Source organism: Colossoma macropomum, unplaced genomic scaffold (assembly GCF_904425465.1).
Source record: "Colossoma macropomum unplaced genomic scaffold, Colossoma_macropomum, whole genome shotgun sequence".
In the NCBI taxonomy this organism is placed as follows: Eukaryota; Metazoa; Chordata; class Actinopteri; order Characiformes; family Serrasalmidae; genus Colossoma; species Colossoma macropomum.
In genome coordinates this window covers 1,499,147-1,526,980 of record NW_023494795.1, presented here as the reverse complement: position 1 = coordinate 1,526,980, position 27,834 = coordinate 1,499,147, and the positions used below count along the sequence as shown (strand labels likewise).

General features: G+C 39.7%; 1 protein-coding gene across 6 annotated transcripts in view; it reads left to right on the top strand.

Annotated features, from left to right (window-relative positions):
* pum2 (pumilio RNA-binding family member 2) overlaps nucleotides 1-26,529 on the top strand; it is a 39,353-nt gene extending 12,824 nt beyond the window's left edge. Inside the window, exons 3-23 of one of the 6 annotated variants that reach the window (XM_036581156.1) lie at nucleotides 995-1,063; nucleotides 6,065-6,170; nucleotides 7,229-7,416; nucleotides 7,572-7,744; nucleotides 8,035-8,329; nucleotides 11,564-11,657; nucleotides 13,419-13,523; nucleotides 13,604-13,749; nucleotides 15,040-15,157; nucleotides 15,267-15,407; nucleotides 15,692-15,997; nucleotides 16,100-16,330; nucleotides 16,419-16,686; nucleotides 18,487-18,616; nucleotides 18,718-18,852; nucleotides 19,018-19,155; nucleotides 21,983-22,108; nucleotides 22,291-22,362; nucleotides 23,493-23,614; nucleotides 23,721-23,913; nucleotides 24,120-26,529. In XM_036581156.1, the coding sequence (XP_036437049.1) occupies nucleotides 995-1,063; nucleotides 6,065-6,170; nucleotides 7,229-7,416; nucleotides 7,572-7,744; nucleotides 8,035-8,329; nucleotides 11,564-11,657; nucleotides 13,419-13,523; nucleotides 13,604-13,749; nucleotides 15,040-15,157; nucleotides 15,267-15,407; nucleotides 15,692-15,997; nucleotides 16,100-16,330; nucleotides 16,419-16,686; nucleotides 18,487-18,616; nucleotides 18,718-18,852; nucleotides 19,018-19,155; nucleotides 21,983-22,108; nucleotides 22,291-22,362; nucleotides 23,493-23,614; nucleotides 23,721-23,913; nucleotides 24,120-24,251 (3,288 nt within the window). In that variant the 3' untranslated portion in view covers nucleotides 24,252-26,529. The remainder of the gene's footprint in view (nucleotides 1-994; nucleotides 1,064-6,064; nucleotides 6,171-7,228; nucleotides 7,417-7,571; nucleotides 7,745-8,034; nucleotides 8,330-11,563; nucleotides 11,658-13,418; nucleotides 13,524-13,603; nucleotides 13,750-15,039; nucleotides 15,158-15,266; nucleotides 15,408-15,691; nucleotides 15,998-16,099; nucleotides 16,331-16,418; nucleotides 16,687-18,486; nucleotides 18,617-18,717; nucleotides 18,853-19,017; nucleotides 19,156-21,982; nucleotides 22,109-22,290; nucleotides 22,363-23,492; nucleotides 23,615-23,720; nucleotides 23,914-24,119) is intronic. The other 5 variants (XM_036581157.1, XM_036581158.1, XM_036581161.1 and 2 more) reach the window with 5 other exon arrangements.
* Nucleotides 26,530-27,834: the final 1,305 nt, after the last annotated feature.

Here is a 27,834-nt window from a genome sequence, read left to right as displayed (position 1 = left end):
AAATCGTCCATTTCACACCAATCACAAAAAACTAAATTTTAAAAAACATAACGTTTCACGTTTGCGGAGATGTCAAAACAGGGGAAAAAGGAAAAAACGTAGATGTGGGCTGTGATTTGGAGCTGTAGTCCATCGCGATTTCTCTGAAAACTCTTACGGCTCCCACAGACTCACTGTTTGGTCTGGAGTCTCTTTAGTTTTGAGGGTTTTAGTGCCTCGTTTGAAATGAACCTCACTAAACTCGCGCTTTTGGATCAGCGTCGCTACAATCAACAATAATAATAAAGTTTGATCTCTGTTTCTTTGTCAGTAGTGTATCAGTTTGAGTTTATCTGCTCGTGTCGCTGATTCTCGGCCAGAAATCAATCACAGATCTTCGCTATTATTTTATGGCTCGGCTGTGGTTTTTATCAGCTGCAGCTCGAGCTGCAGGAACGACATTAGAGCAGTAAGTCAGACCTTAAAACAGGCAGATTATACTGATGGTACAGCGCTGACAAAATGCGTCCCACCAGCAGCGAACAGAACAGGGTTCGGTTGGAAGCGAACCGAGACCAGCAGGTTCCAGCTGTTTGTTTCAGACCCGAATGCAGGTGGAGTGTTCACACATGTTAGCATGGAGTGAGCTAAAGAAAAAAGTTTGGTTGATTCGCACTGAACAAGGCAGGAGAAACGCCCTGAGGAACCTATCAGTCTCTGGCTGACTGCGCAGTTCCCCGCGGCTGCATCGTCTCAAACTGATGACGTCTGATTAGCCTGCGGCTGCAGGGTTTTTGTTTAAACGTCTTTACTGGCCCACTGCGAATTACTGCCTCCCCCCGAATTCAGGCCCGCGGACCACTAGAGAGTGCTTCACAGCCCACTGGTGGTCCGCGGCCCACAGGTTGAGAAACCCTGAGGTAGACGAAATTTAGTACTGTTTACCAGACAAGATGTTCTTGATGACAAAGCTTGCGTAAAAGACTTGTTCCTGAAAGGTTTTCATTGTTTGCAGGTCCGGACCGTGGATGAGATGAATTATGATTTTCAAGCCCTTGCATTGGAGTCACGTGGAATGGGTGAGGTAGGTGGTGTTCTGTATGATATGGTATTATGGTCTTTTCTCCACAGTCTGCTGCCCTAATTTGCGAGAGGTTTTTAACCACCCTGTTTCAAATAATACGAGGACTGGCTGATAGGATGTTGTAATTGCCATTGATTGACAGGTTAGCCAATGACTGTGCTTTGAAGGCGAACTAGACAGAGAACTCTGACAGAGAACTAGAAAGATCTAATTTAATTTTAAGCAGTTTCCTGAATAATATTAAAATATAAGATGAATAAATCGTTGTGTGCATAATTTCTTATCTACTGTTTGGCTGCTTGTAGAGCTGCAACTATCAAATATTATTTGTTGATGATTCAAATCTCAAATATTTGAATACTCTGTTAAACAAGAAAGGCCGAAGATGTTTGTTTCACTTCAGTGATTAAATTACTGAAGGTTTTTGGTTATATGGTTATTATTATTGCAGGTATTCTGGTTGTTTTTTATTATTATTATTATAATTATTATTATTATTATAAAGCTGTTGGGCTATGGTAGAGTAAATTTTTTTCTCTCTGCTTGAGGCTTGTCAGACTACAACATATCTCTGGTGGAGATTTTCTTCACAGTTTAAAGGTGCAGTGTGTAAGATTTAGTGGCATCTAGTGGGGAGGTTATGTATGGCAACCAATTAAATGCCCCTCCTTTTCCAAGTGTGTAGCAGAACCTACTGAGGCCATCCTGTATTGCTTCTTTGATGACAACGATTCACTCTCCCTTGCTATTTTGTGCTAAATAATAAGGACCATCCTTCATTTGTCAAAATTTGAGTTCTTAAACTTCGCAGCACAAAATGGTCATTCAGCACCGGCGGCAACTAGTGATTCTTCTTGTTTCTTTGTCTTCCAGCCGGAGCTACAGCTCCACCATATTCAAGCTGCCACTTCAGCATAAAAACATGAAAGGCGCCCTCTAGAGGCAGTGTTTGGTTTGTCCACTCTGGGCTACTATAGAAACATGGTGGCCTCTGTTGAAGAGGAGCCGCTCGCTATGTAGATATGAAGGGTCATTCTAAGCTAATCAAAACACAGGTTTTTGTAGTTACAGATGATTTATACACTAATGAAAGCATTAGTTTGGTTTGGTTAATTTGTGCTGAAGATCCTGCGAAGTCTTACACACTGCACCTTTATGTGGTCCACATGAGTGCTTTTCCTCAGGCATCGCCCAAACCTGCTACATACGGTGTATGAATGATACAAAAAAAAATCACATAAATACACAACAACATACATGAACAAGTAGGTGTTTGATAAAGTTTTTGCTTGACAACTGATCTAATATGATTCAGTTGAGCTTTTATAGTGCTTGATTTAAGCACTTGGCTTTGACAAAGTCATAAATTAAAATATATATTACAGAATACTCAGCGTGGCTGTATTCCGATTAGTCTCTTTTCTCTTTACAGTTTGTACCCTGTAGCTTCATTTTCCTGTTATCTGTCCGGACTGTGTGCTGCCTGTTCATTACGTTCCTTGGATGTAGAGACGCGAGTCAAGTGTAGCTAAACATAAAATAAAGCATGAAATATTAGTTGAGTTATGAACGTTGAATGAAAGCTTGTACAAACCTTAATTTCAAAAAAGTTGGGACAGTATGTAAAAAAAAAAAAGGAGTAAATTTGATGTTGCCTGTATTTAAACTAAAACAGCACAAAGACAAGATCTTTAATGTTTTATCTTGTCAACTTTTTGTTTTTGGTTTTGTTTTTTTTCTGCCAAGGAATTTTCTCCAGATTTGAAATAAACATGAGCACACAGAGAAATGAGTTCAAACTTTATAAGAACTTTTTTTGTTCCCTCTTTCGAGAGATGTTGAATTCAGCAATCGTATTTTTCCTACAGTATCCAAACATTTAAGGATTACTAGAACATTAGACGCTGTTATTTTCAGTCATTCAGTATTAATGATGTTCTTTTTTTGCAGTTTATTTCATTTCATCTGTGCCCCTTGTCTTTTATCTGATTAAATAAGTCTTTGTACCAGCAGTTCTTATAAGTTTGGTATAAGGTACAGTGTTAATGTTCCCTGAAAAGGTACAACAGTGGTTTTAAGGTCTGATTGTGAACCTTAAATAAGTTTCTCCAGGTGAAAAGTTCGTATTTGTACCTTTTCATAACCGAATGTTTTAAACAGAACAGTAAAATAAAAGCCTGGAGACGAGACGGGGTGTGTGGAGTCAGTACAGCTTAGAACATATCATTTCAGTGGATTATGGTTCAGTTATGTTCCCTGACTAAAGGTACTGAGATGGACCCCTGAGGGTTCCACCCCAGTGACTGCTCAGTACCTTTATTTTTGATAGTGTAGTTCTGCTGATGTGCCGGCACGCAAACTGCATTTCCTCCTAGCTTTAACTTGCAGCCAAGTGAAACACTCCATTCCGGAGATTCTGCTAAAATGCCAGTATATCTGATGGCAGGACGACTCTTTCCACTGCAGGTTAAATTTTTCCTGCTGCAGTTGTGTGTTTTATTTGTTAGTATTTTTTTAATCATTGCGGATCTGGAATCATTACTGGAAGCCTGTTAAAAAGCTAGAATGCAAAATCAACACGCTTAGGTTTCATTAGATGGTGCAGTAGCTAATAGCACTCTGCGGATACATATTGGCTGTTTCTGTAATGCCTCTGTGCATCTTTTTAACCCAGAGAGTTACGATCACTCCCGCAGACCAGCTGAGCACAACAAAGACAGAAGACCCTGTGATGTCTTCAACACATTCCAAAAAAGTTGGGACAAGGGCAGATTAAGACTGGGAAATGTTTCAGAAAATATCCTAAACAAGTGATGCAGTCATGCTTGTGTATAGAAGGAGCATCTAGTAAAGATTTAGTCGTTTACGAGCAGGAATGGGTCAGACTCGCCACTTCGCCAAAAAATGCCTCAGCAAATAATCCAGCAGTTTAAGAACAACGTTCAACAAGGACTGAAAGCATTTTAGGGATGTCACACTCTACAGTGCATAATATTGAAAGTTTCAGGGAGTCCAGAGGAAGCAAGGCTACTTTGCACAGTGGAAGTCAAATGGGCTTAAGCTCATCTGAAATGGGTTGATGCAAAGTGGAAACTTAGTGTGAACTGATGAGTCAGCCTCTTAGATTTGTATGGAAATAGTGGACATGTTCTGTTGTATGTTCTCCAGGCCAAAGTATAAAAACACCATCTACATGGTTACTAGCGTAAAAGCCAGGGTCTGTGGGGCTTTGGGGGATGTAATAGTGCAAGTAATAACTCACATATCTGTGAAGGCACCATTGTCACTAAAAGAGATTTAGAGATTTTGGAGCAGCATTTCACTGTTTTTGGAACAAAACCTCAAATCTCCAAAATGGTAACTTTACAGGAGAAGGAAAAAAAACATACTTTTAATGTAAGTCAATGGAGCCAGACTTTTTCCAAGTAATTTTGGCTTGTGCCTTTGATGAAATTTACACACAACATAAAGAGCAACAGACACTTTCAAATCATGTCAAACTGAAAATCGCCAAAAATGGAGAGATGAGCTTTTGTTTCGACAGCAGTGATATACTGCCGTCTAGGCGGTGTCTTTCACAGATCACTGCGCTTATGTCAACGTGATCATGTTAAACCACATTCTGCATGTTTTAGAACAGCATGGCTGCGTAATTGAAGAGTCGATTCCTAGACTGGTGCATTATGAAGGGCAAAATACGCTAACAAAGAACCTGTATGGTTATGCAGCTGAAGGCTTGTATAGCGGGGCGTCTTCAGACCCCAAACACTTATTAAGGACAGTTGATGTGGCACAAAGGTAGGCTGGCTCCTGTCTCAACTTTTCCATGAGGCATTTAAACGCATATATTTATAAAGTGGTATAACCTCAAATATTGTGTTTTTGTTCTGCTTTTTTAATTTATTACAGGTCAAACAGAATTTACTGATCACCGCTTTCTGTTGAATTAGCATTTCACATACTGTCTTAAACTGTGTGGAATTGAGGTTTGTAATTTGATTCAGCCGTATCATTATACTGTTGTTAACACTTGATCACGTTTGTTTAAAGCAGGGGTGTCAAAGTCAACCAGTAAAAGGGCCGTATTAAAAATCTCATCAAATCTGTGGGCCAGAGAAAAAAAGTTTATATTTCATTTTTAATTAATGTTGTGCTGTAACCCGAACCGACCACTGTTTATTCAAAATAAGCAAAAACTTCAACAGTAAAATACAGACACTTGTAGTAGACCTTGAAATATTACATAAATACTTGAAATATTAAAAATGTAAACATCTCCAGGAGCTCAGTCTTTTAAACCCACCTATCTGCTTGAACTAGACCCCTGGTATCCTTTCTTTGCTGCAAGTTCATTAAGACTTGGGCTGAATTTCTGAGCTGCTGAGCTGACGTTTGGTGTTTTATGTTGGTTGAACTGCAGCTAAAATGCATTTTGGTGATATATCTGGTGTGGAATTGCGCAGAATTGTGTAGAATTCAAGTGTATCCACTGTCCCATAGATTGTTGTTGGTGTAGGAGAGTCGGTACACCTTACGTTGCAGTGCATGCTGGGGATTGTAGTGCAGCACATTATGAAACAGGCTAATATTAATAGAAAATTAAACCACTTTTGTGGGTAAACAGGAATGGGTGGTGGGCCTGATCTGGCCCGCAGGCTTTGTGTTTGACACATGGGGTTTAAAGTATTGGGTCCCAAACCCTTTACATGGAACACCAGTGCAATCTGAATCACTGGTCATGCATTTATTCCAGTACTTTTGTTCAGCTGAAATTGTTCACACAATAAATGACAGACATTCTGTACTTTTGTCTCATGTTCGTCTTTAATGTAGAATTAAAATTTTATGATTATCAAACAAAACTAACCAATTTCACGTCGTTGTCCCAATGTTTTTTCTTCTTACTGTATCTTACATCTTTAACTGCAGTATCACATTTTCTTCGTGTTGATTTGATTTCATGTTTCTTGGAGAAGTTATTTTTGTTTTCCTTTATTTCAGCTCTTACCAGCAAAAAAACTGTGGGAGTCGGATGAATTAGCAAAGGACGGGCGTAAAGGGATGCTACTGGGAGAGGAGTGGAGAGATAATGCTTGGGGATCTTCTCGTAAGTAGCTGTGACTCTTTTTCAAATTAATCCATCTTTTTGTTCTTATCCAAAAAGAGATGGTGTCCCCCCCAGAGCTTCCAGCTCTGTGCTCCGAATTCAGTGTAGACTCGTTATGATTTGGCCAGCAGTCGGATTTTTTTAATGACCTATTACGTATTTCAATCAAGTTGTGTTAAAAAGCAAAATAAAAAAATATAATTTTTGAAACAGTGGGGGGAAAAAAAGAAGAAAATTTATAAGCTGACAATAAGAATTTTTTTCTGTTCAGTCATTAAAATTAAGCTTCTTGTTTATCTTATTGTTACAGAATATTTGAATTTTCAAGAATGTCGTATATACAAAAATATGTAATTTTTTAAAAAAGCAAGAAGGGCCTGGGTTTGATTGTGCAGTCCTGGACCAGGTTCCTTTCTATGTGCAGCATGTTCTCCCCGTTTCTTCCAGGTGCTCCGGTTTTCTCCCACTTTTCAAAGACATGCAGTCAGGCGAATTGGAGATGCTAAATTTGTGTGTGTGTGTGTGTGTGTGTGTGTGTCTGTCTGCCCTGTAATGGACTGGTGACCTGTTCAGGGTGTTTCCAGCCTTCTTATTAAATTATTTAATAATTTAGTTTTGTGTGCAAATACATCATTAAATAACTGATCCCAATCCTCAGTAATTAGTTAGTATCAGTATAAATCAGTTGTTTTTGTTCAGATGAAGTCGTGTCCTACAGAAGGATGTGTCTTGTATTTGAAAGTAAGTGGGGTGGGTGTGAGAAATAATACAGCCTGTTCCATGGCTTAGCAACTTTGAGGTAAGCTTTTTATTTAGTGATGTGTGTGTGTGTGTGTGTGTGTGTGTGTATATATATATATATATATATATATATATAATGTATGTGTATATACACACACACACACACACACACACATTGTCTTCTACAAGATGTTGTTTGATGTTCTTTATTTATTTAATAGCAGTAACTTTTTCATATTATTTCATTCTGCCTCACTAACCAGTCCTTGGTAAACTCTAAGCACTCTCCAACCACAGTCTCTCATCCTCTCATCCAGATCACTCAGTATCACAGCCCATCATGGTGCAGAGACGACCTGGTCAGGGGTATAATGGGAATGGAGAGGCTAGCTCAGTGTTGTCTCCACGCTCAGAGGGAGGTGGCCTGGGTGTGAGTATGGTGGAGTATGTTCTTAGCTCCTCACCTGGAGACAAGATGGATGGACGCTACAGAAATGGAGGCTTTGTGAGTGAATAGCTTTTGATGTCTGATAGATTTGTCCCCTGTCCTTTCTGCAGGCTTAAGTTAGTTCTGAGATGTTCCATATGAATAAATCCTCACTTTAAGACTTTAGGAGAGTGATACATGTTGGTGTCTGTTGGGCTGTGTGTGGGGTTTAGGGTGGAGGCGATGCAGATACTGATGGAAGAGAAAAGGCTGATCAGAAAGAAAAGGCCTCCCCTTTTGAAGAGGACAAGAGCCCTGAAATGAAAGTTGGAGAAGAAAGCGATGCTGCAAAAACCGGTGGCCGAGGTTTACTCAATGGGATGGACCGTGACTGCAAAGACTTTAAGTATGACCACATTACAGTGCAATAATTATTACAGAACAATAATTATTAGTTTTTAGGTTTTCAGGCACACCCTTTGGTTGGTAAATTACGTTCATATAGCGTCTCAATGCTAGAAGGGAAAATGACATTGCTGCAAAGTCAGCAATGGTGACCAGTCCCTTTTGAATTGATGCTGTGTAGGAAATAAAATTTTAAAAAAATCACAGCCCAATTCTGTTAAGTTGAGCTGATCTTCATGTAGACCTTATCAGTATCGCTCTAAAAACCTGTCATATGTGCTTTAACCACAGCCCTACCCCAGGCAGCCGTCAGGCGTCTCCTACAGAAGCCGTGGAACGTTTGGGTCCTGGTCAGGCTGGACTTGAGATGATGGGACAGCATCACCCTCATTCTCTACAGTCTTCGACCACTGGTGTCAGCAAACCCCCAGCTGAGGACTTTCAAAGCCAAGAGGCTCAGAGTATGGGTGGCATGGAACAGCAGGCCAGTGTTGAGTCACTCCAGTTTGACTATGCTGGAAACCAGATCCAGGTGGACTCTTCTGGGGCTCCTGTTGGCTTGTTTGACTACAATTCCCAGCAGCCGGTAAGACTCAAAGTGCATTTAGCAGTCCTAACTTTCACGGTGTGTTGAAGCCAATCTCTTCTGATATAGCAGTAAAAACTTGTGCTCGTAATTTCGTCTCAATAAACAGATCATGTTTGTGTTGTCAAACTGTTTAAACAGTTAAATTAGAAGAAAAGGAGGGAAAAAACTAATATTCTCACCTGAAGCAGCTACATGACAGAGCTGAGTCGGAGGAAGTGTCAGTTGGATGCATGGTGGAACAAGTACTCAAGTCTTCAGATTATTTGGGCGAGTCCTTCACCTCACCTTAGTTTATGAAAAGTGGTGTTCTGTCAGTCTAGCTCAACATTTAGGGTTTATATTCACGTTCAGTGAAAATGGGCTGTACCTCCACATGTGAGCTTCCACTGAATGCACTTACTGACAAACCACGCTTAAGCTGTATTTATGGTTTGGCCTCAGTATCTACTTTTTTTACACCTTTGTTGTGACTCAGATATGTATCTCTATGGAAGGATCTTAAACCTCCAGCTGAGAAGTAAAAGCAAAAGGAAATTTAGCCGGCAGTCGTTGAAGTCCAACCACTATTAGCATTATAAGTCTCCATTAACATCATGCATTTTTGACTGTTATTAATATTCATTATTTTAAAGGCTCTCCAGATACAAACTTCACGTTGCTTCAGGTTGTCCTCTGCTTTGGCATAGACAGCTCAGGTGGGATTTGAACCAATCCCCTTCTGATTGGAAGGGAGATGTTGTCATGGTAAGCTGCAAGTGACCCATGGCAACACTGCATTTTTGAGACAGTTTATTGGTGGGGAGCAATAAAGAATCCAGCATCATTTAGGAACTAGTTCCCAACTTTCAATTATTGTGCTAATTGTGAAAAATTTTAGCAAATGAATTCGCAATGCGCCCATTCAGTAGACACTTCGCTGGCTTCCTCAGGTGGTCGTTGAACCTTGATACCTTGAAAAACCTCAAACTAGTAGGAAAATGTAGATGTGACAATTATTGCCAATTATGATGGAAAGTATGGGGGCGGAGCTAAATGCATTCAGTGAAACTTTAATGTGGAATGTACCAAGGATTATAGAGAAGCAAAAAATTTGACTATAGGCCTCTTGGTTCAGGAGAGCCACCATCAAGCTAATGGGCTTCATTTCACTGGCCTGGGTTTTGGAGGGGTGGGGGGGGGGGGTATACGTTATGTACCCTCTAAGTTTGGTGCTCGGATGACTTATGGTGTCTTTTCCACAATCACTAGGAATCACGAAGATTAGAGCCTTAGATGATGACCAGAACACTTAGGTTTTTGCAGGGCGAGACTGTATTAGATATACAGTCAAACATGACACGAAAATATGCTTAACCAATTATAAAGTATCAACTGCATTTCCTTACTGTGGGAAATGATCAGTATGGCAGGCCATGTACCCCTTGCTGTACACTCGGGCTAAACGATATTGACATTGTGGTGTTCAATAAAGCTGTTTGATATCATGATGAAGACATGAGAAGCGGTAAATTATTGTTGAAATTGTGCGCCTCTGACTGAGTGTGACACAAATACATACTTATTTTGGAAGTGTAAACAGAAATCTGACTCACCTATCCTTTAAGCAAGTAGCAGAATATAAGATTACAAAACCACCATTCACTGTTGTTCATATATATATATATATATATATATATATATATATATATATATATATATGTGTGTGTGTGTGTGTGTGTACACGACCAAATAAATACTTTTATTGGCTTTTTTTTTGAAGTTTTAAATATGTGGTCATTACTGCCTTGCAAACTTAAAAATACAGTAATAGGTATGAAAACAATACTAATGCTTTTACAGGCCTGTAGTTCAGGATGGAGTAAACTTACACTGTCCGGGTCTGTTTTGTTTCGTCTGTTTAGCCAAAGTTGAAACAGGCTTCAGTTTGTGCAGGCATTGTGGTGACATCTCTCTGGTGCTTCATGTATGATGCAATTTGATCTTTTCTGTCATCGCAGCTCTAAATAGTGTGTTTATTACAGAAACTTATTGCGATAGTGACTAAAAATTTGATGTATTGTGCAGCCTTTATACTGTTTGTCATAATTATTGTTGTCTTTAAATGCAAACACATTTTGTATTAGTCATTAATCTCAAGCTGCATTGATTCCACTGTTTTTCTCCCAAAGAGCTTAAATTGCAGACTAAAAGCTTTCACCTCTTATGTCAGTTTTTTTCCACACTATTCAGAGCCTTCTTTCAGAATGTTATTGATTAAGCTAAATAAGAATCTTTCAAAGGCACTTCTTATTGACAAATATAAACAAATGTTGTAAAATGCAGGTAAAATTGTGTGCTTTCAGGCTCTGTAAGTCAATTTAACCTGTATTATCAGGCTACGACCAGCATGTATGCAGGTGTCAGCAAATATAATTGAATCAGCAAATACAATGAAATGCTTAAGCCATTTTTAATGCTATTTTGAGAAATCTGCGTCTCATGAACTTCTCACAAGTGCACATTGCCATATAGCAGTGTTTGCTGTAGAAATCCTCATTTCTACATATTGTGAGTACCACTGTGTCAGGGAACACTGTACGTAAAGGTTCACTTTGCACTATAATCCAGTGTCAAAGTAATGCTTCTAATACAGCCAGTCTGTCTATTATACTGAGTCACAAAATGGACTTGAGACTGTCTCTGACATCGTACCACTCCCTGAAATAATCCACTCCTATCCACACTTTTAGCTTTTTGATACGCCTTAATCAAAATGTCTGATTTATAACCCCTTAAACCTAGAATACATGATACTAGATTGTTTATCATTCACTTTCAATATCACAGATCCTCCTCAACCGTAAGAACTGTCCAAAAAGAATATTATTAATCAGGCCTGGAGGATGAAAACTGTCTGCTCTAAGTATAGTATTGTGATCAGAGCTGAGAAGAAATGAGGATTATTGAAAAAACACAGATTAGAACAGAGCAGAAAATGACAGTTAACCATTTTCAAAACTGGGAGGGTCCACAGTCACTTTGAATTGGCTTGGTTTAATAGTTTTTAAGAAGTGTTTTATTGAACATATTTAGTAGTTAGTAATAGTAGGAATATTTAATTGCATGTAATACTTGTATCTTCTTTGTCGTTTCACTCATTTTTGATCTCCTTTATTGAACTTTGTATGATTTTGGTTGTTTTCTGAGATGCAATAAATTGAGTTCCTAAAGCCTTGAATTTTTGTCGTTTAGTTGTTCCCGAGACCGAACCATCTGACTGTCCAGCAGCTCACAGCTGCACAGCAACAGCAGTATGCTCTCGCTGCTGCCCAGCAGCAACATCTTGGTAAGATTTTCGTTCTATATCTCTGTTTTTGTCTCTTTCTAAAATGTTTATTTAGAAGAGGGCAAAAAAAGGAAAAAAGAATATTATGCATTAAAGATGTGGTTTAAAGAATGAAAGGACAGAGAAGTCACAAGATTGTGGTAGGAAGTTCTAGAATTTAAGAGCTGTACCACTGAATGACGGCTTGAGGTTCAGAGCCAGAATATTTAAGGATGTGAAAGGGACTGTGGAGGTAAAGGAGCTCAGTACAGTATGTAGGGACTACATAACTGTCCTGACAACTGTTCTCAATATACCATCATGCCGCTGCACCCTCAGCTGGTGGGGTGAATTGAAGTGTCATTTGTAATTGAAGTACAAGTTCACAGGAGCCTTTTTCCAACAGCTGAAGTGAATCCCTCAGTTGCACTCAAGTCACTGTTAGTTTTGATATCATGTGAGTTTCATCAATCAAATGTGGAGCTGTTCCTGTGTCATTCTCAGGTCTGTGTTCTTTTCTAAGCAGCGTTGTTTGATTATTAAGGGCTATTATGTTTAGAAGTAATCATATCCTTTCTAATTTCAAACTGTGCTTAAAAATGAGTCTTTAATGTCATGCACTGTATGCAGTTCTTCTTGGAGACAGTTCTAGCGCTAGCTGTGTTTTTGTTACACACTTATTAGGGGTGGGAATCTCTAGGTAGCTCATGATTTCGATTAGGATTCAGAGGCTGCGATGCGATTATAAAACGATTATCAATGCATTTTGAGGCATCTTTTTTTCTACACAGGATTTCTTTGTACTTTTAAAGCAAAGTATCTGTAATGATCCATAATGAATTTACTTCCAATATCTTTTATTAATAAAACAAATGGAAGTGATGTGAGAAGTCAACGGGAAGGCTCTCATTCACTGCTCTTGTTTGGAGCACATGAGACGCTGCTGCCACTCATCTGCGATAAAATGCGCAGTTACGGTGAAATAAGATTCTGTGGTGATGGATGTCCACGAAGCACATGTTACAGCTGTCCTACCCGTTCTATTCAGTGATTCAATGATGTTTCAGTTTTGGTGGTGTTGTAGAGAGTGTGGATCGCTGTGTCAGTAAAATATCTTCGAGACGGGTCACTGTATGTCTACTCCAAAGTGGGCAATATGGCGCGAAAGCCCTGGTTCTCAACGACTGAGTATGGACATAAAGGCAATAAAATTTGCGATAGAGTTTGTAATTCGCTTCGAAGTCGAACGTTGAAAGACATTTTACAAGAAACTGACTAACTCTAACCCTAACCCACCCTCTGAGGAAAAGTTTCCTGTCGGGGATGGGACACATTAAATGTTGTGGCTCCCAAGGTGATTTGATTTTTGTTGAAAGGACAAAATGGCTCTTCTTAACATTTGGGTTGTCGACTCCTGACCTAACCTAGCTTTTAATGCAGAGGGTGTCGGTTGGATTTCTCACTCATCCGGTTGTGGTTTTGTTACGTGCCACAGACTGTCCAGACTCTGCACTTCCAAGTTCTGCCTTTTGCGTTCTGTCAACATTACGTTATCAATTAAAAATGTAGAAAATCTTTTTTTGACATTTGTGAATCGACTCAAATTGTCCATGTCTGCATCGCGATGCATTTAAGAATCAAGTTTTCCCCCACCCCTAATACTGACGGAGCTGCTGCAAAGTAGTTTGAGTGTCTTCTCTGAATCTGGTTTGTTTTTGTTTTATTGTTTTTAATGCAGTATTCTTAGAGTGAACTGTCTTGCAATGATTGTCTTTTCTGCAGGTATTGCTCCTGCGTTTGTGCCAAATCCGTACATCATCAATGCTGCTCCACCTGGAGCAGACCCCTACACTGCTGCCGGTCTGGCAGCAGCAGCAACTCTCGCAGGTATATGCACCCTCTTGAAAATCCTCTTTAAATTCTAAAGCATTCAAAACAGCAATGCATAAACGATCATTTGCTTTCAGGCCCTGCAGTGGTCCCTCCACAGTACTATGGGGTCCCATGGGGTGTGTATCCAGCCAATCTTTTTCAGCAACAGGCTGCGGCAGCTGCTAATCACTCTGCAAACCAGCAGGCATCAAATCAAGGCCCAGGACCTGGACAACCACAGGTGGGCAATCCTGTGCTCATTGTTTACTGATATATCTGTCTGTGGTATATAATTCTGTCTGGAGGTAATCCTGCTGCAAGAAAGTTCTGTTGTGTATGCACATATTTGCCACAGAGCACACAGAGCAAGTCCAGTGTAATACCAAAGCCAAGCTTATCACTTGTGAGCAGGTTCACTGCTGAGAAGACTGTTTAGTTCAGTCATTTCTCAGAGGAGCTACTAAACCTCAGAATAACTGACCAATCACAGATTTATAGGTCTGTTTAGGCTTTAGCAGGATTTTCAGTGTTCGTGAAAGTCATTTTTGAGCTCTTTTTTAGAGTTTGCATTTACAGGCTGTATGCTGATTTGAGAACATCTGCTTAACAAGTAGTGATGTTTCTTTGAAAGATATTGTATTATTATTTTTTTTGCATGGGTAATTTATGGGTAAGTATTTAAAAGTATTCTTCAAAAATGTAAAAAGTTACTGTATCCTGAATACTGCCTTCACAAAATGCAACTGAATACAGATACTTAATTTTTCTGTTTTGAATATCGAAATACTGTTACGTCCCAAACATGCTTATGAATGCAGAACAAACTTACCAAAACAGCTAAACTAGTGTTTCGCAGGAGAATTCAGTAGGTGTTTGGGTTTTGGTTGGGCTTGACCATATAGACAGATATTGCCATGCCCACACTAAACCAAAACAATGCAAAGGATGTCTGAGAGATACAAGGTACTACATTGTACACAGGAATAAAACTGGAGTATAATTGGCAGACCAGACATCACAATACTGTGTGGCTATGTGATTAATCCCCTTTCTGTTTGGCAATGTGATTAGTCCCCTTTAAGAATATTACTGAAGCGTTTTTGCCTATTGGCGTACTGGTGCGGATCCAGTGTAGGTGTGGTGTGAGCCACGACTAACCCTGCCACAGATGCTGTGTTGGTCATTTTGAAATATTTTTGTAATTTTAGTTCATAGGAGACTGCCCTACCATAGTGTTAATGTATGACTATTTTAAATTGAAGATTTAAAATATTTTAAATTGAAGATTTAAGACGATTACATATGTTCTAAACATATTTTGGTGCTTAATGAACTCGTTATTTTATACATATTTTTTATTAATCTAGGGTCGCAATAGTTCCACAGTTTGTTGTAGGTCTACTGTTGTTACTCCTTTAATCACAATTCCAAATGGCTAAATTAGTGGAACAAAACTGAATATAGAAGAGTGAGAATCTTTACAATGGAATGTTTCACTTGTGTATAGTGATCATCTCCTTTCTCCTGTCAGGTGATGCGTGCAGGAACCAGCCAGCGACCTCTAACTCCAGGGCAGAGCCAGCAGAGTCAGCAGGAGTCTCTTGCAGCAACTGCAGCCAATCCACCACTGGCCTTCACAGGCATGCCAGGTTAGTCTGTCTTTCTTTCTTTCTTTCTTTCTTTCTTTCTTTCTCACACACACACACACACACACACACACACACACACATAACAGAACTTTATTTTATTTTTTCTTAGGCTATCAAGTTCTGGCACCAGCTGCTTACTATGACCAGACTGGTGCATTAGTTATGGGCCCTGGGGCTCGTACTGGACTGAGTGGGCCAGTTCGACTAGTGCAGACACCACTCCTCATCAACCCTGCTGCAGCACAAGCTGGTAAGTAGACGCATCTGAAAGTCATATACCACATTAGTGGCTAACCGCTAATGTTGTCCCCTGTTCACTGGTTTTACACTTAAGAAATGGACTTCTACTTTAAAGGTTCATTCTAGCATTAAAAGTTAATATTTGCTATCATCAGTCAGTGATCTCCAGCTACAGTACCTAGCATTTATTATTACTGTGTTAATGTCACACAGTTGAATTTGGTCAGATTGTGAGCTGGGTATCGTATTTTCTTTGCTTTCTCACCTTGGTCTTTTTCCTGTTTCATGATATAGCAGCTGCCGCATCAGCCTCTGGGTCTGCTAACAATGTGTCAGGCCCAACCAATGGTCTGTACCGATCTATGGGCTGCCAGCAGCCTCAGCAACCCCAGCCACAGCAGCAGCCCCCACCACCCTCTACCGGCTTGCCATCCAGTTCCTTCTACGGCTCAGGCTCGGTGGCCCCGAGTTCCCAGAGCAGTTCCCTCTTCTCTCATACAAGTGCTGCCCCACCACCTAGTTCCTCACTGGGCTTCAGCAGTACGGGTGGATCCCTAGGTGTGGGGCTCGGGTCTACTCTAGGAGGCTTTGGCTCTTCAGGTGCGTGTGAGAGAAAGTGAGGGTGAAGAAATTGAATTTTTTCAGTTTTTAGTTTTATTGTTGTTTTTTCAAATGGTCTTTTTCATGCTTTCTCCACTGCAGTCTCCAGTTCCAACAACAACAGTGCTACTCGTCGAGACTCTCTGCTAGCCAGCTCAGACTTGTATAAGCGTGGTGGTAGTAGCAGTCTGACCCCAATTGGCCAGCCCTTTTTCAATAGCCTGGGATATTCCTCTTCCCCCAGCCCGATTGGCCTAACGCCTGGTCATTCTCCTCTTACACCTCCACCTTCGCTGCCCTCCTCTCATGGCTCCTCATCCAGTCTTCATCTTGGTATGACCTTCTCACAGCTGTCTCACTTAGTGGTTGGCATTAGGTTTTCTTTTCACGTTTAAAGCTTAAGGCTCATCTGTCCCTACAGGAGGTCTGCCAAATGGCAGTGGGCGCTATATTTCGGCTGCTCCAGGTGCCGAGGCAAAATACAGAAGCACAGGTGGCATCTCAAGCCTGTTCAGCTCCACCAGTCAGCTTTTTCCCCCACCTCGGGCACGCTACAGTCGCTCAGATGTCATGCCTTCAGGCCGTAGCCGCCTGCTGGAAGACTTCCGCAATAATCGCTTTCCCAACTTGCAGCTCCGAGACCTGCCTGGACACATGGTGGAGTTTTCCCAGGACCAACATGGCTCCAGGTAAATCTGCTTACACAGCAGATGTGAAAAAGCATTGGTACTTTTGTTTTCCCTTCAAGTGATATTAGTGCAATTTCTTTACAGACCTCACTTACTTTTTAAAGAGATTAAAACTGTGTCAGGAATTGTTTGTTAAGTCAGCGTGAATCAGAAATAATAATGCATTTCCATACCACAATGTAATTCCAAAGAGGAACACAGTATTAGGGAAGGTTTCTGAGCTAGCTGAGCATTTTTGCTCCGTGACGCTTTATTCTTTATGATTGATAATAGTTAAATCACTGTGCCATGCACCCGCCCCCCATGACATGACTCGTGAGAGCCAACAGAAAGGCGGGGCAACAAACGAGCGCGGACTTCGGGGAGAAGATGAGATCTGAGAGGGAATGGTGGATTTGTTCTGATGCTGATTTGGTGTTGGCAGCATGAGCGCCTTTAAAAAGAGCAGATGGGAACAGAGACGAGAGAGGAGAGGGGGGTGAGCAGCAGCAACAATAGACTGAAGTGCTGAAAAGCTCAAGTTTGAGGAAAAAGACTGAAGTCTACTTGCCACGGCAAGGTTGCCAGTTTTGATTTGATTTAATTGTGTTTTGTGCGTGGAAAATAAAAAGGAATGGCTGCTGCAACCCCCAACCCTGCCTCCAGCCTCCTTCCTCGAGGTAGCACATGGCATGCTACAGTCGCCAATTTATATCGTTAGATATTGCCACATAGTTGGTTTAACTGATTTTCCCAGTTTTTTCATTACCACTGAAACCACCCAAAGTAGTCCATCGCGATTTCTTTTTTTAACAAACCGAAGGCACCTTACAACTGCTGAGGTGTTTTTTTGCTTTCACACGCCGCTCCTGTTCTTATTGTGGGGTCCTCTACTTTGTTGTTTGGCTGCTAAAATGAGCCTAAAGCAATTTTAAACCAGGATCAACCAGTGAGTGTTTTGAGAATAACATGCTAATACAGCGTATGTTCTGTTTTGATTATGGGCCTAGGCTGCACAATATGCTGCGTGATTGGTATTTTGTAGTCTTTCATGACTGTAAAAGCTAGCATGCCACTCATGAAAGCTGGCAAAAAAAAGACAAAGTGTAACCCTGTACTTGGTGCACTTATGTCCACTGCTGCTGTTTTCCAGTATGAACGACTGCATTAACATAGGGCATAATAAGCAGTTCATTTTTGGTTTCAGTTGTAGTATAAAATTTTAGGAGAATAGTAAGTTGAGAAGGCAAAAGGACAACCTGGCTCTGGCACATTGTGGTGTACTATAAAGCAGTCTGTGTGAAGGATGTGAGGCTACATTTTCAGTTTTCAGTAAAATGTCTACATAAGGTAATGTATATTTCATGATGAGATTTGTTTTTTTTTGTCATTCAGTCATCCTTCAAAAATTGCTCATGTTTACCGGGGCAATATTTGTGGAGTGCACTGTAAGATGATGATTATCAAAAGTGCGTTTATGGTATCTGATCCATTATTGACTAATTATTGTGCCCAGCAAGTGCTTGACTAATAATCTGTGAAGAGTACTTACTATGTCTAACAGGACAGAAGTACAGATCATTACTGAAGCAGTCACTGTGGAGATGGAGGAGTGAAGAATTGAACTTTTAAGTTTAGAATATTTGAATGTGTGTTTGAGCTGTTAGCGACATTCCTAGACCTGGCAATCAATAAAGTAAAGCCTTCTGTCAGTTTTCTTGTGTAGGTCCCATTTTTCATAATGTAATTGTTCCAGTACATAAACTGTGATGTATACATTGTTAGTGATGTAATTTGTATATGTGTGGCTAAAATCCCCAGGTTTATTCAGCAGAAGTTGGAACGAGCGACACCAGCAGAGAGACAAATGGTGTTTGGAGAGATCTTGCAGGCTGCCTACCAACTCATGACTGATGTCTTTGGCAATTATGTCATTCAGAAGTTCTTTGAGGTGAGAGGTTGAAAACTAAACTGCAGAATTGGAGTTGCGTTCCTTTTTTTTTTATAGTTTCAATAAAATTGATCATCTGCTTTGCGGTATTTTGTCTGTAGTTTGGTAGTGCTGATCAGAAGCTAGCTCTGGCTACTCGTATCCGTGGCCATGTGCTGCCATTGGCTCTGCAGATGTATGGCTGCAGAGTCATTCAGAAAGCCCTGGAGTCCATTTCTTCCGACCAGCAGGTAATTGTAAGTCACATTTTTGCTTATTTTCTATTCCTCATCTCTTTTAATCGACTTGGTGCAGACATTACAAAATTGAGTGTTAGGAAAATGTCCTGTACTCTGTAATACCATAGGAAACCTTCTGTGATGACTGATAGTGGTCAGTGCCCTAATGGTTGTCTTTCTTAGAGTGATATAGTGCGGGAGCTGGATGGCCATGTGCTGAAGTGTGTCAAAGATCAGAACGGGAACCATGTGGTACAAAAGTGCATCGAATGTGTCCAACCCCAGGCCTTGCAGTTCATCATTGATGCTTTCCAGGGCCAGGTAAAAACTCAGCCCTTCTTTAATAACATCATTTAGTATGTCATTATGAAAGTATACCACCTTGAACTGTTGATGCTATATACACTGTATGTCTATGCGCTCATCTAGTGTTTCTTCTGAAATCAATGATATTAATAGGGAGTTTCAGCAGTGTAGCACAGCAGGTATCAGCAGTGGGAGCAGTCGAAATGTGTTCTCTGAAGTGATGGAGCAGCATCCAAAAGCTTTGGGATGAGTTGTTTGTCATACAGAACTAATCATGCTGCATTAGTTCCTGACCTCTCTAATGCTCATGTGCCTGAATGCAGTCAAATCCTTACAGCAATGTTCCGCTCCATGGTGTAAAATTTTCCCAAAAGAGTAACGGGATCAGCAGAGGGGGGCAACATCTATGACATGTTAAACGAATACTGTTTAACCCAAAATGATAATCTTCTCTTGTAGTTTGAAAATGAAAGCATTTAAGATCACAGTGAAAGAGTGCACTGATTACGTAGCTCACGTGCACACAGCACACTGTCGTTTGTGGCTAAAAGTATGTGGACACCTGAACATCACATCCAAATGTTCTTGTGAAATTTATAGTCCATAAGCTGTAATGTAGAGTTAGTCCCCGCTTTGCTTTTAAAACATGCACCACTCCGCTGGGAAACTTTCCAGTAGATTTTAGAACATGGCTGCAAGGATTTGCTTCTGTTCAGCCACAGGAGCTTTAGTGAGGTCAGACAGTAATATAGAGTGTTTTTTTTCACTGGAACTAAGCAGCCTGTCTAGCCTAAGGAGTATAAACCATAAAAACCATGAAAAACAGTTGGTGACCGTTCATTCCTTCTCCACCAAACTTTACAGCTGATGCTCTGTGTTTGAGCAGGTAGCATTCTCTGAACTTCTACCGAACACACATTTGTCTGTCAGACCGGCAGATGGTGAAATGATTTATCACTCCAGAAAAAGTGCGTCCGCAGTCCGAGTCCAGTGTCAGTATGCTTGGCGTTGCGCATGGTGAACTTAGACTTGTTGTGTAGCTGCTCAACCATGGAAGCCCAGTGTAGAAGCTCATAGTCTCAGCCTCAGATTCTCCTGTCATGTTGAAGTCCCTGCCTTCCTCAGTGTGGCCCTAAGTTGGTCAAATGGCTAAAATTATATTAAAATTACATTTCTGTGTTCACCTTCCAGCTAGGCATGTGCCTGTTGAGCATCATCCAAGCATTTTCTTTGTTTGTTTCAACATACACAGCACCATGAGGTCCATAAATATTATCTGATTATTTATCAAATGATTTTCATTAAAGATGGGCCGATTGCAATTTTCTTGGCCGATTCTGATTTTGTCTGATTGAAATTTTCTTTCTTGCTAAGAGTTTTAATTATAAGCATACAAACATGTTTATAACTTTTAAAGGAAAATTTACACATCTCAAAATAAAAAGTACACAAAGTTTTTAGGACAAATCCTTTCTTTTTACAAACCTCCAACTAAAAATGAAGTGCAGCGCACCTTTAGGTTCTCACATAAAATATGGTGTAACTGGAAATCTTCATCCACCCACTGAGGTCCAAGAAGTATCGCCTTGTTCGTATTGCATTTCTTGGGCTCAGGCATTAAAATATCTGAAAGTACTGTGTTCGGCTACAGACAATGTCTGGTGAAGTGCTGTGACTCCCCGGCAGAATCCAACTTCCCTTCGTGTGCGCGCATCACGCAGGCATACAAACGCTACAGATTACACTTGCGATTTCGGTTGTTTCTAAGAGTAAATAGATACATGGAACTTTATTGATCCTGAAGGGAAATTGCAGATAGTGGTTAAATCGCGGTTAATCTTAAGAACTCGTGGGATTGAATGTCTTGCAGTCACTATTGAAAACTCAAACAGTTCAGACACAGTTATAATTCTCTAAACTCTAAAAGTCTGGAAAAGTAACATGCTATAACCAAGTTAATCTCTGTTGACGTGATGTTGCATTATTACTTTTTTTTTTCTCATCATTGTTGGACATTTTCTGCCATGAAGAGTTCTGCTCTCTGTTGTGTTCTGCCCCTTTGCTTGTGCATCTCTGTGATGTTGCACAGAAACATATCTATTCAGCAGAGTGTTTTAAGTGTCTTACCAAATTTGTCCTTCTGATTGTTTTTGGAGTTTTTTCTCCACTGTTTTCTTTGGCCTTGTGGGTGTTGTAAATTGCGAGTTTTTTGTCTTCATTTACTGTGAAGACCTTACACGCTGATGACGTGTGTGTTGGTGGGTGTGTGTGTCATTGTTGTGCGATTTGAACCATTGTGCGGTGCATGTGCGTAACTTTGATCGGCACAAAATTAGATATATTAGACTGATCAGCAGGTCACTAGTCATGTCTGATCAAGCTGAAAACCGATTGATTGGTGCATCTGTAATTTTCATCCTCTGGAAGGTGGTCTTAAAATAATCTATGGCTTTGAAGGTAAATAATTACATAAGAAGTTATTAAAGCTTTGACTTTCCTGACTGAAATAGCTATAAAAAAATAAATAAAATTTCGGTAGGCGTATGTATGAACAGGTTTTCTTTGTTTGATTTTACTTACAGGAATGTTTTATACTATTCCTGTGATCATGTATTATCCAAGACGAATAACGTTGAGGCCATCCTGTTTGTGGGTCAGAGACCCCTCTTGTGTCTTAAAATTCATTTTTTACTTTTAGCTACCAAAAATCAAAGAAAATCTATGGATTGTAGACATGCTTCTAATGCAACTTCCACACTCATTTGGCATGAAGTGCTTCAGGTTTCATAATCCTCAAAGGTATTTGAGCAACAAAACTATCGTCCTCACTGTTTTTCTGTAGGTGTTTGTACTGTCCACTCACCCGTATGGCTGCAGAGTGATACAGCGTATTCTGGAGCACTGCACTCAGGAGCAGACACTGCCGATCCTGGAGGAACTCCACCAGCACTCGGAGCAGTTAGGCCAGGTAAACGCTTTTTTTGTTGTTGTTTTTTAATTACATTTTTTTTTTTTGTCCCCCTTCCCAACTTTTTGCATAGTTTGCCAAACACAGTGAAGGATGTTCATGCTGCTAGTTAGTTGTGCTGATGGATTATCATGATGAAAAACATCACTCCAACCCCCTTGCCCCTACCTTATTTTGTCTAGAAATATCAAGGCGTATCATTGGAGATGACACCCAAAACATATTATTCTGTGTCCAGCGATGCGCTATTCAAGGTCAGACCCATGCGCCTTTTTCCCTGTCCCACGTACCTCCTGGCTTCTTTCCTGTAACCAACTTTATTTTAACATATAGAAGCTGCAGCCTTACAATCTATATCCTTGCCTTTAACACACTCTTCAGCCACTTTCTACTTTCCCTGCCTTTACATTCTGTTAAGACACAGGTGATGCTCTGCCATGTTTCCTATGTAATAGTACCTCTCCTTCTAATTTTCTTTTTCCTTTGTCTCCTAATTGCTTTGCATTCATGATTTCTCCCTTGCTTTTGCACTGTGGGTCCTCTGTTCAACGCTTCAGAGCGATGTCCCAAAAGCAATTCGGACCAACAACATTGACTTCAGTTGTGCTGTTTATTAGCTTGACTAAACTTGACAAGTTAGGCTACCAGTACAGTTAAAACCTAATTCAAATCATGTGATTTCTACAAATTTAAGATGGGCAAGGGTGTTCAAACCAAGTGCCTCTGTTGTCTGATTTTTAGCATTATTCGTGGTATTCATTTGCTGATTTTAAGCCACCTGCCAGTCGAATGTTGATGAGTCTGCATTTGAATGGGTTTTTGTATGCTTCTGATTTGGTTTGCCACTTATAATGTGATAATGTGCTGATGTCCTTAGGCTACTGATTTAGGTGGAATTTATCTAGGTGAATTTTATCTCTTTATTTTGGTAGCCCAAATCTTATAAATGTTGGGCTGAAGACTTCAGAGAACTGAAGACATTTACTTTTCATAGCCTGTTTAGATAAATAACTGTTGAATAATATTGGCAGTGTGCTGTTTATGCTGTTCAACCTGGTTTTAAAAAAGAAAAAAAAAACGAAACTGCCTCAGTCTTTAGAGTTTTCACTTTTATTGAGCGCCACTAATTGAGAACAGAAAAGCTGCACACATAAGTCCCAAGAGAAAACTAGTTAGGCGCTCAGCTTGTTAGCTTTTTTGTAGAGAAAAACAAATTTAAACCCTCCTGAAACATTCATGATGCATTTGTTTGATTTTTCTTTAAATGCACTTGGAAACTTGTTTCATGTTAGTTGTAGATCATGACATGACTGTGGAGAGAGTTTCCAAAATATGCGACATCACACGGTGTGGTCACTCTTTATTCCAATTATATCCTTTATAGGACCAGTACGGTAACTACGTTATCCAGCATGTTCTGGAGCATGGGAGGCCTGAGGACAAGAGTAAAATTGTGGCAGAAGTCAGGGGAAAAGTTCTGGCTCTGAGTCAGCATAAATTTGCAAGGTTGGTCAGCTTTCTTTCCTGCAGTGGAGTATGGCCTCCAAAGAATTCTCCTCTTCTGATGAGTGTACAGTGCGACAGTAATGCCTGTCCCTTTTAACTCCCTCAGTAATGTCGTGGAGAAGTGTGTGATCCACTCATCCCGTGCAGAGAGAGCTTTGTTGATTGATGAAGTGTGTTGTCAGAAGGACGGTCCTCATAGTGCCCTCTACACAATGATGAAGGATCAGTATGCTAATTACGTGGTACAGAGGATGATTGACATGGCTGAACCAGCTCAACGTAAAATCATCATGCACAAGGTATGAACAGAACAAGTTCAATCCTTAAAATGTCACTCACACATCACTAAAATTCAAATTTATATATTTCCTATTCAAATTAAAGTGATAAACTGAGATGTAACACTACTTTTCATGCATTGTTGGGCATTTCTGTTTTGTTTGTTTAAAAGAGAATAACATACAAATATACATCACTTTTATTTATTTATTTTTTCTTTCTCTAGATTCGACCACACATCGCCACTCTACGAAAGTACACCTATGGCAAACACATATTGGCCAAGCTGGAGAAGTATTACATGAAAAGCGGCTCAGAGCTGGGCCCCATTGGAGGCCCGACAAATGGCCTCATCTAGGGACAGAGCCCTCACATCAAGCTTTTCCTTCTTCCCTTTCCCTTTGAAATTGGATTCATCAGGATACATCTGCTCCACCAGGGGGCCCTCTTACACCCTGTAGATTTTTATTTACCAAAACAAAAAGAGTGTGAGAGGAAAAAGTCAGCTTCACCTAACAATGCTGTGACCACGCTCCCTTTGCTGGTCTCCGTGCAATAGTGGCCCCTCTGATATTCCACAGCCCTCTTGTGTGGCAAACCAGAGTGCACGGTCTTCTGTATGAGCTTTCCTGGGAAAAGCACAACATCCCTTTGTTTATGGTGTAATTGACTCTTTTTTTTCACGTAAATATCTTGTACATTTTTTTTACCTTGTAAATTCTCTGTAAAAAAGAGATACATTAACATTTGCTGAAAATTTACAGTTCTTACAATTTACACCAGCAAGTGAATTTATAAGGCCAAACAGTGATCTTTTTTTAATGTCTGTTTTTCATATTTAGTTTTTATACCTATCGTCATGGCAGAATTAAGGTGTGACCCTTACAAGCGCAAATAAAACACTATGGTACTAAAGCAGCTGATGAAAAAGCTGATGAATTTAGCTGGACCGTTTCAACCAGTTAGAGCTACATGGTTATTAGAGATCATTGTGAGACCTATTCACGTACCATCACTTGCAGTTCTTGTGCCATTGAAATAGGCGATAGATCCCCCCCCCGTTTGCACTTTTTCACAGTTGAAGTGTTTTTATCAGCAGCAGTGAAGTAAGTCTTTTATTAATTCTGTAGATTAATAAGCATGTATGCCGTCACATGCACTGCGCCATCCCGACTGGAGCTTTATAAACTCTTGCTCTAGTTTTTTTGGGAGATGTGTTTGCTCTAGTCATTTTTGGGGGCGTGCACAAGACACAGCCGTTCTTGTCATTTTATTTGAAAAGTAAACACGGCAATGAGATGTATATTGATAGACCATTAATATCCTGAGTAGTCTTTCCGTAAACATTGTAGGGTGGGGTTTGGTAACAGTGAACAGAGGGGAAAGTAGGGGGTCCGAAGGTATCGGCATGCTCTGTCAAGATGTAATGCTTAAGAGAATGAATTTTTCTTCTTTATCATGTTTGTGAAGCATCTATTTGTCAAGTAGTTTTTGAGATGAGCACTGCCCTCCAAACAGTGTGTTTATATATAGAACATCATCTCTTTACATTGTATTATTTAGGGAAGTGTATAGCATCTTTATGTATGAGTAAATATTAAATTCTTGCCTTTTTTTTTTTTTATTTCCCCCCTTAACACTTTTTTTTTTGGTTGGGGTGGATGTGAGGGGGCAGACAGTGTCCTTGGCCCAAAAGTTTGGGTGTCATAATTCAGGCTCAAGATGTGACATCAGCTTGTGTGTCATCCAAATTTTGGCTGCTGTTACAAATGAGCATATATCACATAGGGGTCTGAGTAGGGGGGGGTGGGCTACCATTGTTTGCTATACAACTCTTCCATATTACTAGTATATTATAACTGTTTTTGCTTCATATGAATAAATGTAGAATAAGTGTAGTATATGTGCAGTTAATAAGTGTAAGTTTATTAGTTGAGTAGAAGAGAAAAAAATCTAGTGATGTTGGACAGGCCTTGCTAAATTTAGTAGTGATTGCTTTTATTTTGTCTGTACAGTTGTACATTTGTAAACGTTGAGGCTGTAAATCAGACTTCTTTTACACTTTGGGGGAAGAAAAAACAGAAAAATGTGGATTTTGATGTGTGTATATTCTTCATTCTTTTCCCCTCAAATATATTGTATACAGTTTTCTTTGATCACGTTATTTTAAAGAAGAAAAAAAAAGTACTTTTATGGCTTCACAATCTGAACATAGTTTCATTTTTAATCTGTTCTTGGAAAAGGTCAGCCTCTATTTGTACCTGGAGAAGAAACATCACCTGCTAACATCGTCATTTTGATGTGTGACAGTTTAAAAAGAAAACATTATTGACCCGTATTTTGGAGGGAGGCAGGATCCATCTTCTAACATGGAACCTTCACAGGACATAAGAATTATTTTTGTACAGTAGAGTGCTGTATTTTGGAGCAGCCACTAACTTGTAAGCAAAATAAATGTAAGATATTGTCAATTATATAAATATGAACATATGAGTTTTGTCACACTGTCAAAGTCATGTACATTTTCAGGTGGCCTTATGTACATTTCCAGATGTTAGATGAAGAGATTTTTTTTGTTTGTTTTTTGGAAGCAGAATTGTGACTATGTATGATTAAACTGTTCTTCTAGCATTTGATTCTTGGTCTCAAACTTGTTTTGTCTACTTCACACACATCGTGCACAATAACAATATTTATAGAGTGCTTTTTATGCCTAAAGCTCAAAGTGCTTTACAGACAGGTGATAAAGCCTAACAGACATAGAAGAAACTAGGTATTAATTTAAAATCATGTAAGATAATCAAATTAGAAAGATAAATACCCAGAGATGTAGTTTTAATTAAACGCTGCGTTAAAGAGCTGCATTTTTAAATGTTTATTAAAAGTGAGCTCTGAGCTCGACTGTCTAATAAAAGCTGAACTGAGCTCCACAGTTTAGAAGCAGAATAACTGAAAGAGTCTCTCCATGTTTTCTGTGTTTTACTGAAGGTGTCTGTAGGTCAGTATCTGCAGATCTAAGATCATAAACAGACACTCTGTGATGTAAGCAGTTGCCTTAACAGCTAGTAACACATTTAAAATCTATCCTGCAATGTACAGGTAAAAGGGGTGACGTAACCTCCATTTTTTTGTTTTTGTAACGATCTGTGGTGATACATTTTGCACGAGTTGTATTGTTTACATAGGAAACCCAGTAAAAAGCAGTCATGGACTCTGCTTGTAACGACTGCATGAAGTTCGTCTGTGTCACTTGGATAGAAAAAACAACTTGGCAATATATCTTATTATATCTTTAATATAAGATATAGTTTTATAAGTACTATTTATAATAACTCTGGAAGAGCTTTCTAGAACTCCTCATTATAACAAAAGGGGTACATCTTTGTATTGCATGTTTTTTCTTTATTTCTTTCTTATGTAATTCAAAGTTCATGGGTAAATTAGCACATCTAGCTCAGTGTAAACATATTTAACAGCTCAAACCAGGCATTGCAGGTTGTCAGTCTCCAAGTGGATCACTTTTCCATTTGATTTCTCATAGTATGCATAAAGCCTTAAACCTAGAGATAAAAGATTCAAACACTTAAAACAGCCCAGAAGGCCAGAGAAGATGGAGATAGAGTGCAGTTTTCTTTGTTCCGGGATTTTTAAGTTGTATACAGCAGCATGTTAAGCATTACAGCTCATAAAACGGTAGGAGCTCAAGACACCAGTCCACACCATTGTTATGTTTCAGCTAACAGTGGTGTCCAGAGTTCTCACACTGGGTTTAATGCCATTTATTGCAGCTTTGACAGACATTTGTAAGTAGTGTATTTTTGTGTTGCAGCTTTACAGTAAATCCATAAATACTGCAACTAAAAGGCTTCTTTGACGTAGTTTCCTCTTTTTGAATGATGCACAAAACCTCCCGCTTATGAAGAGCTTTGGGTATCAGTGTT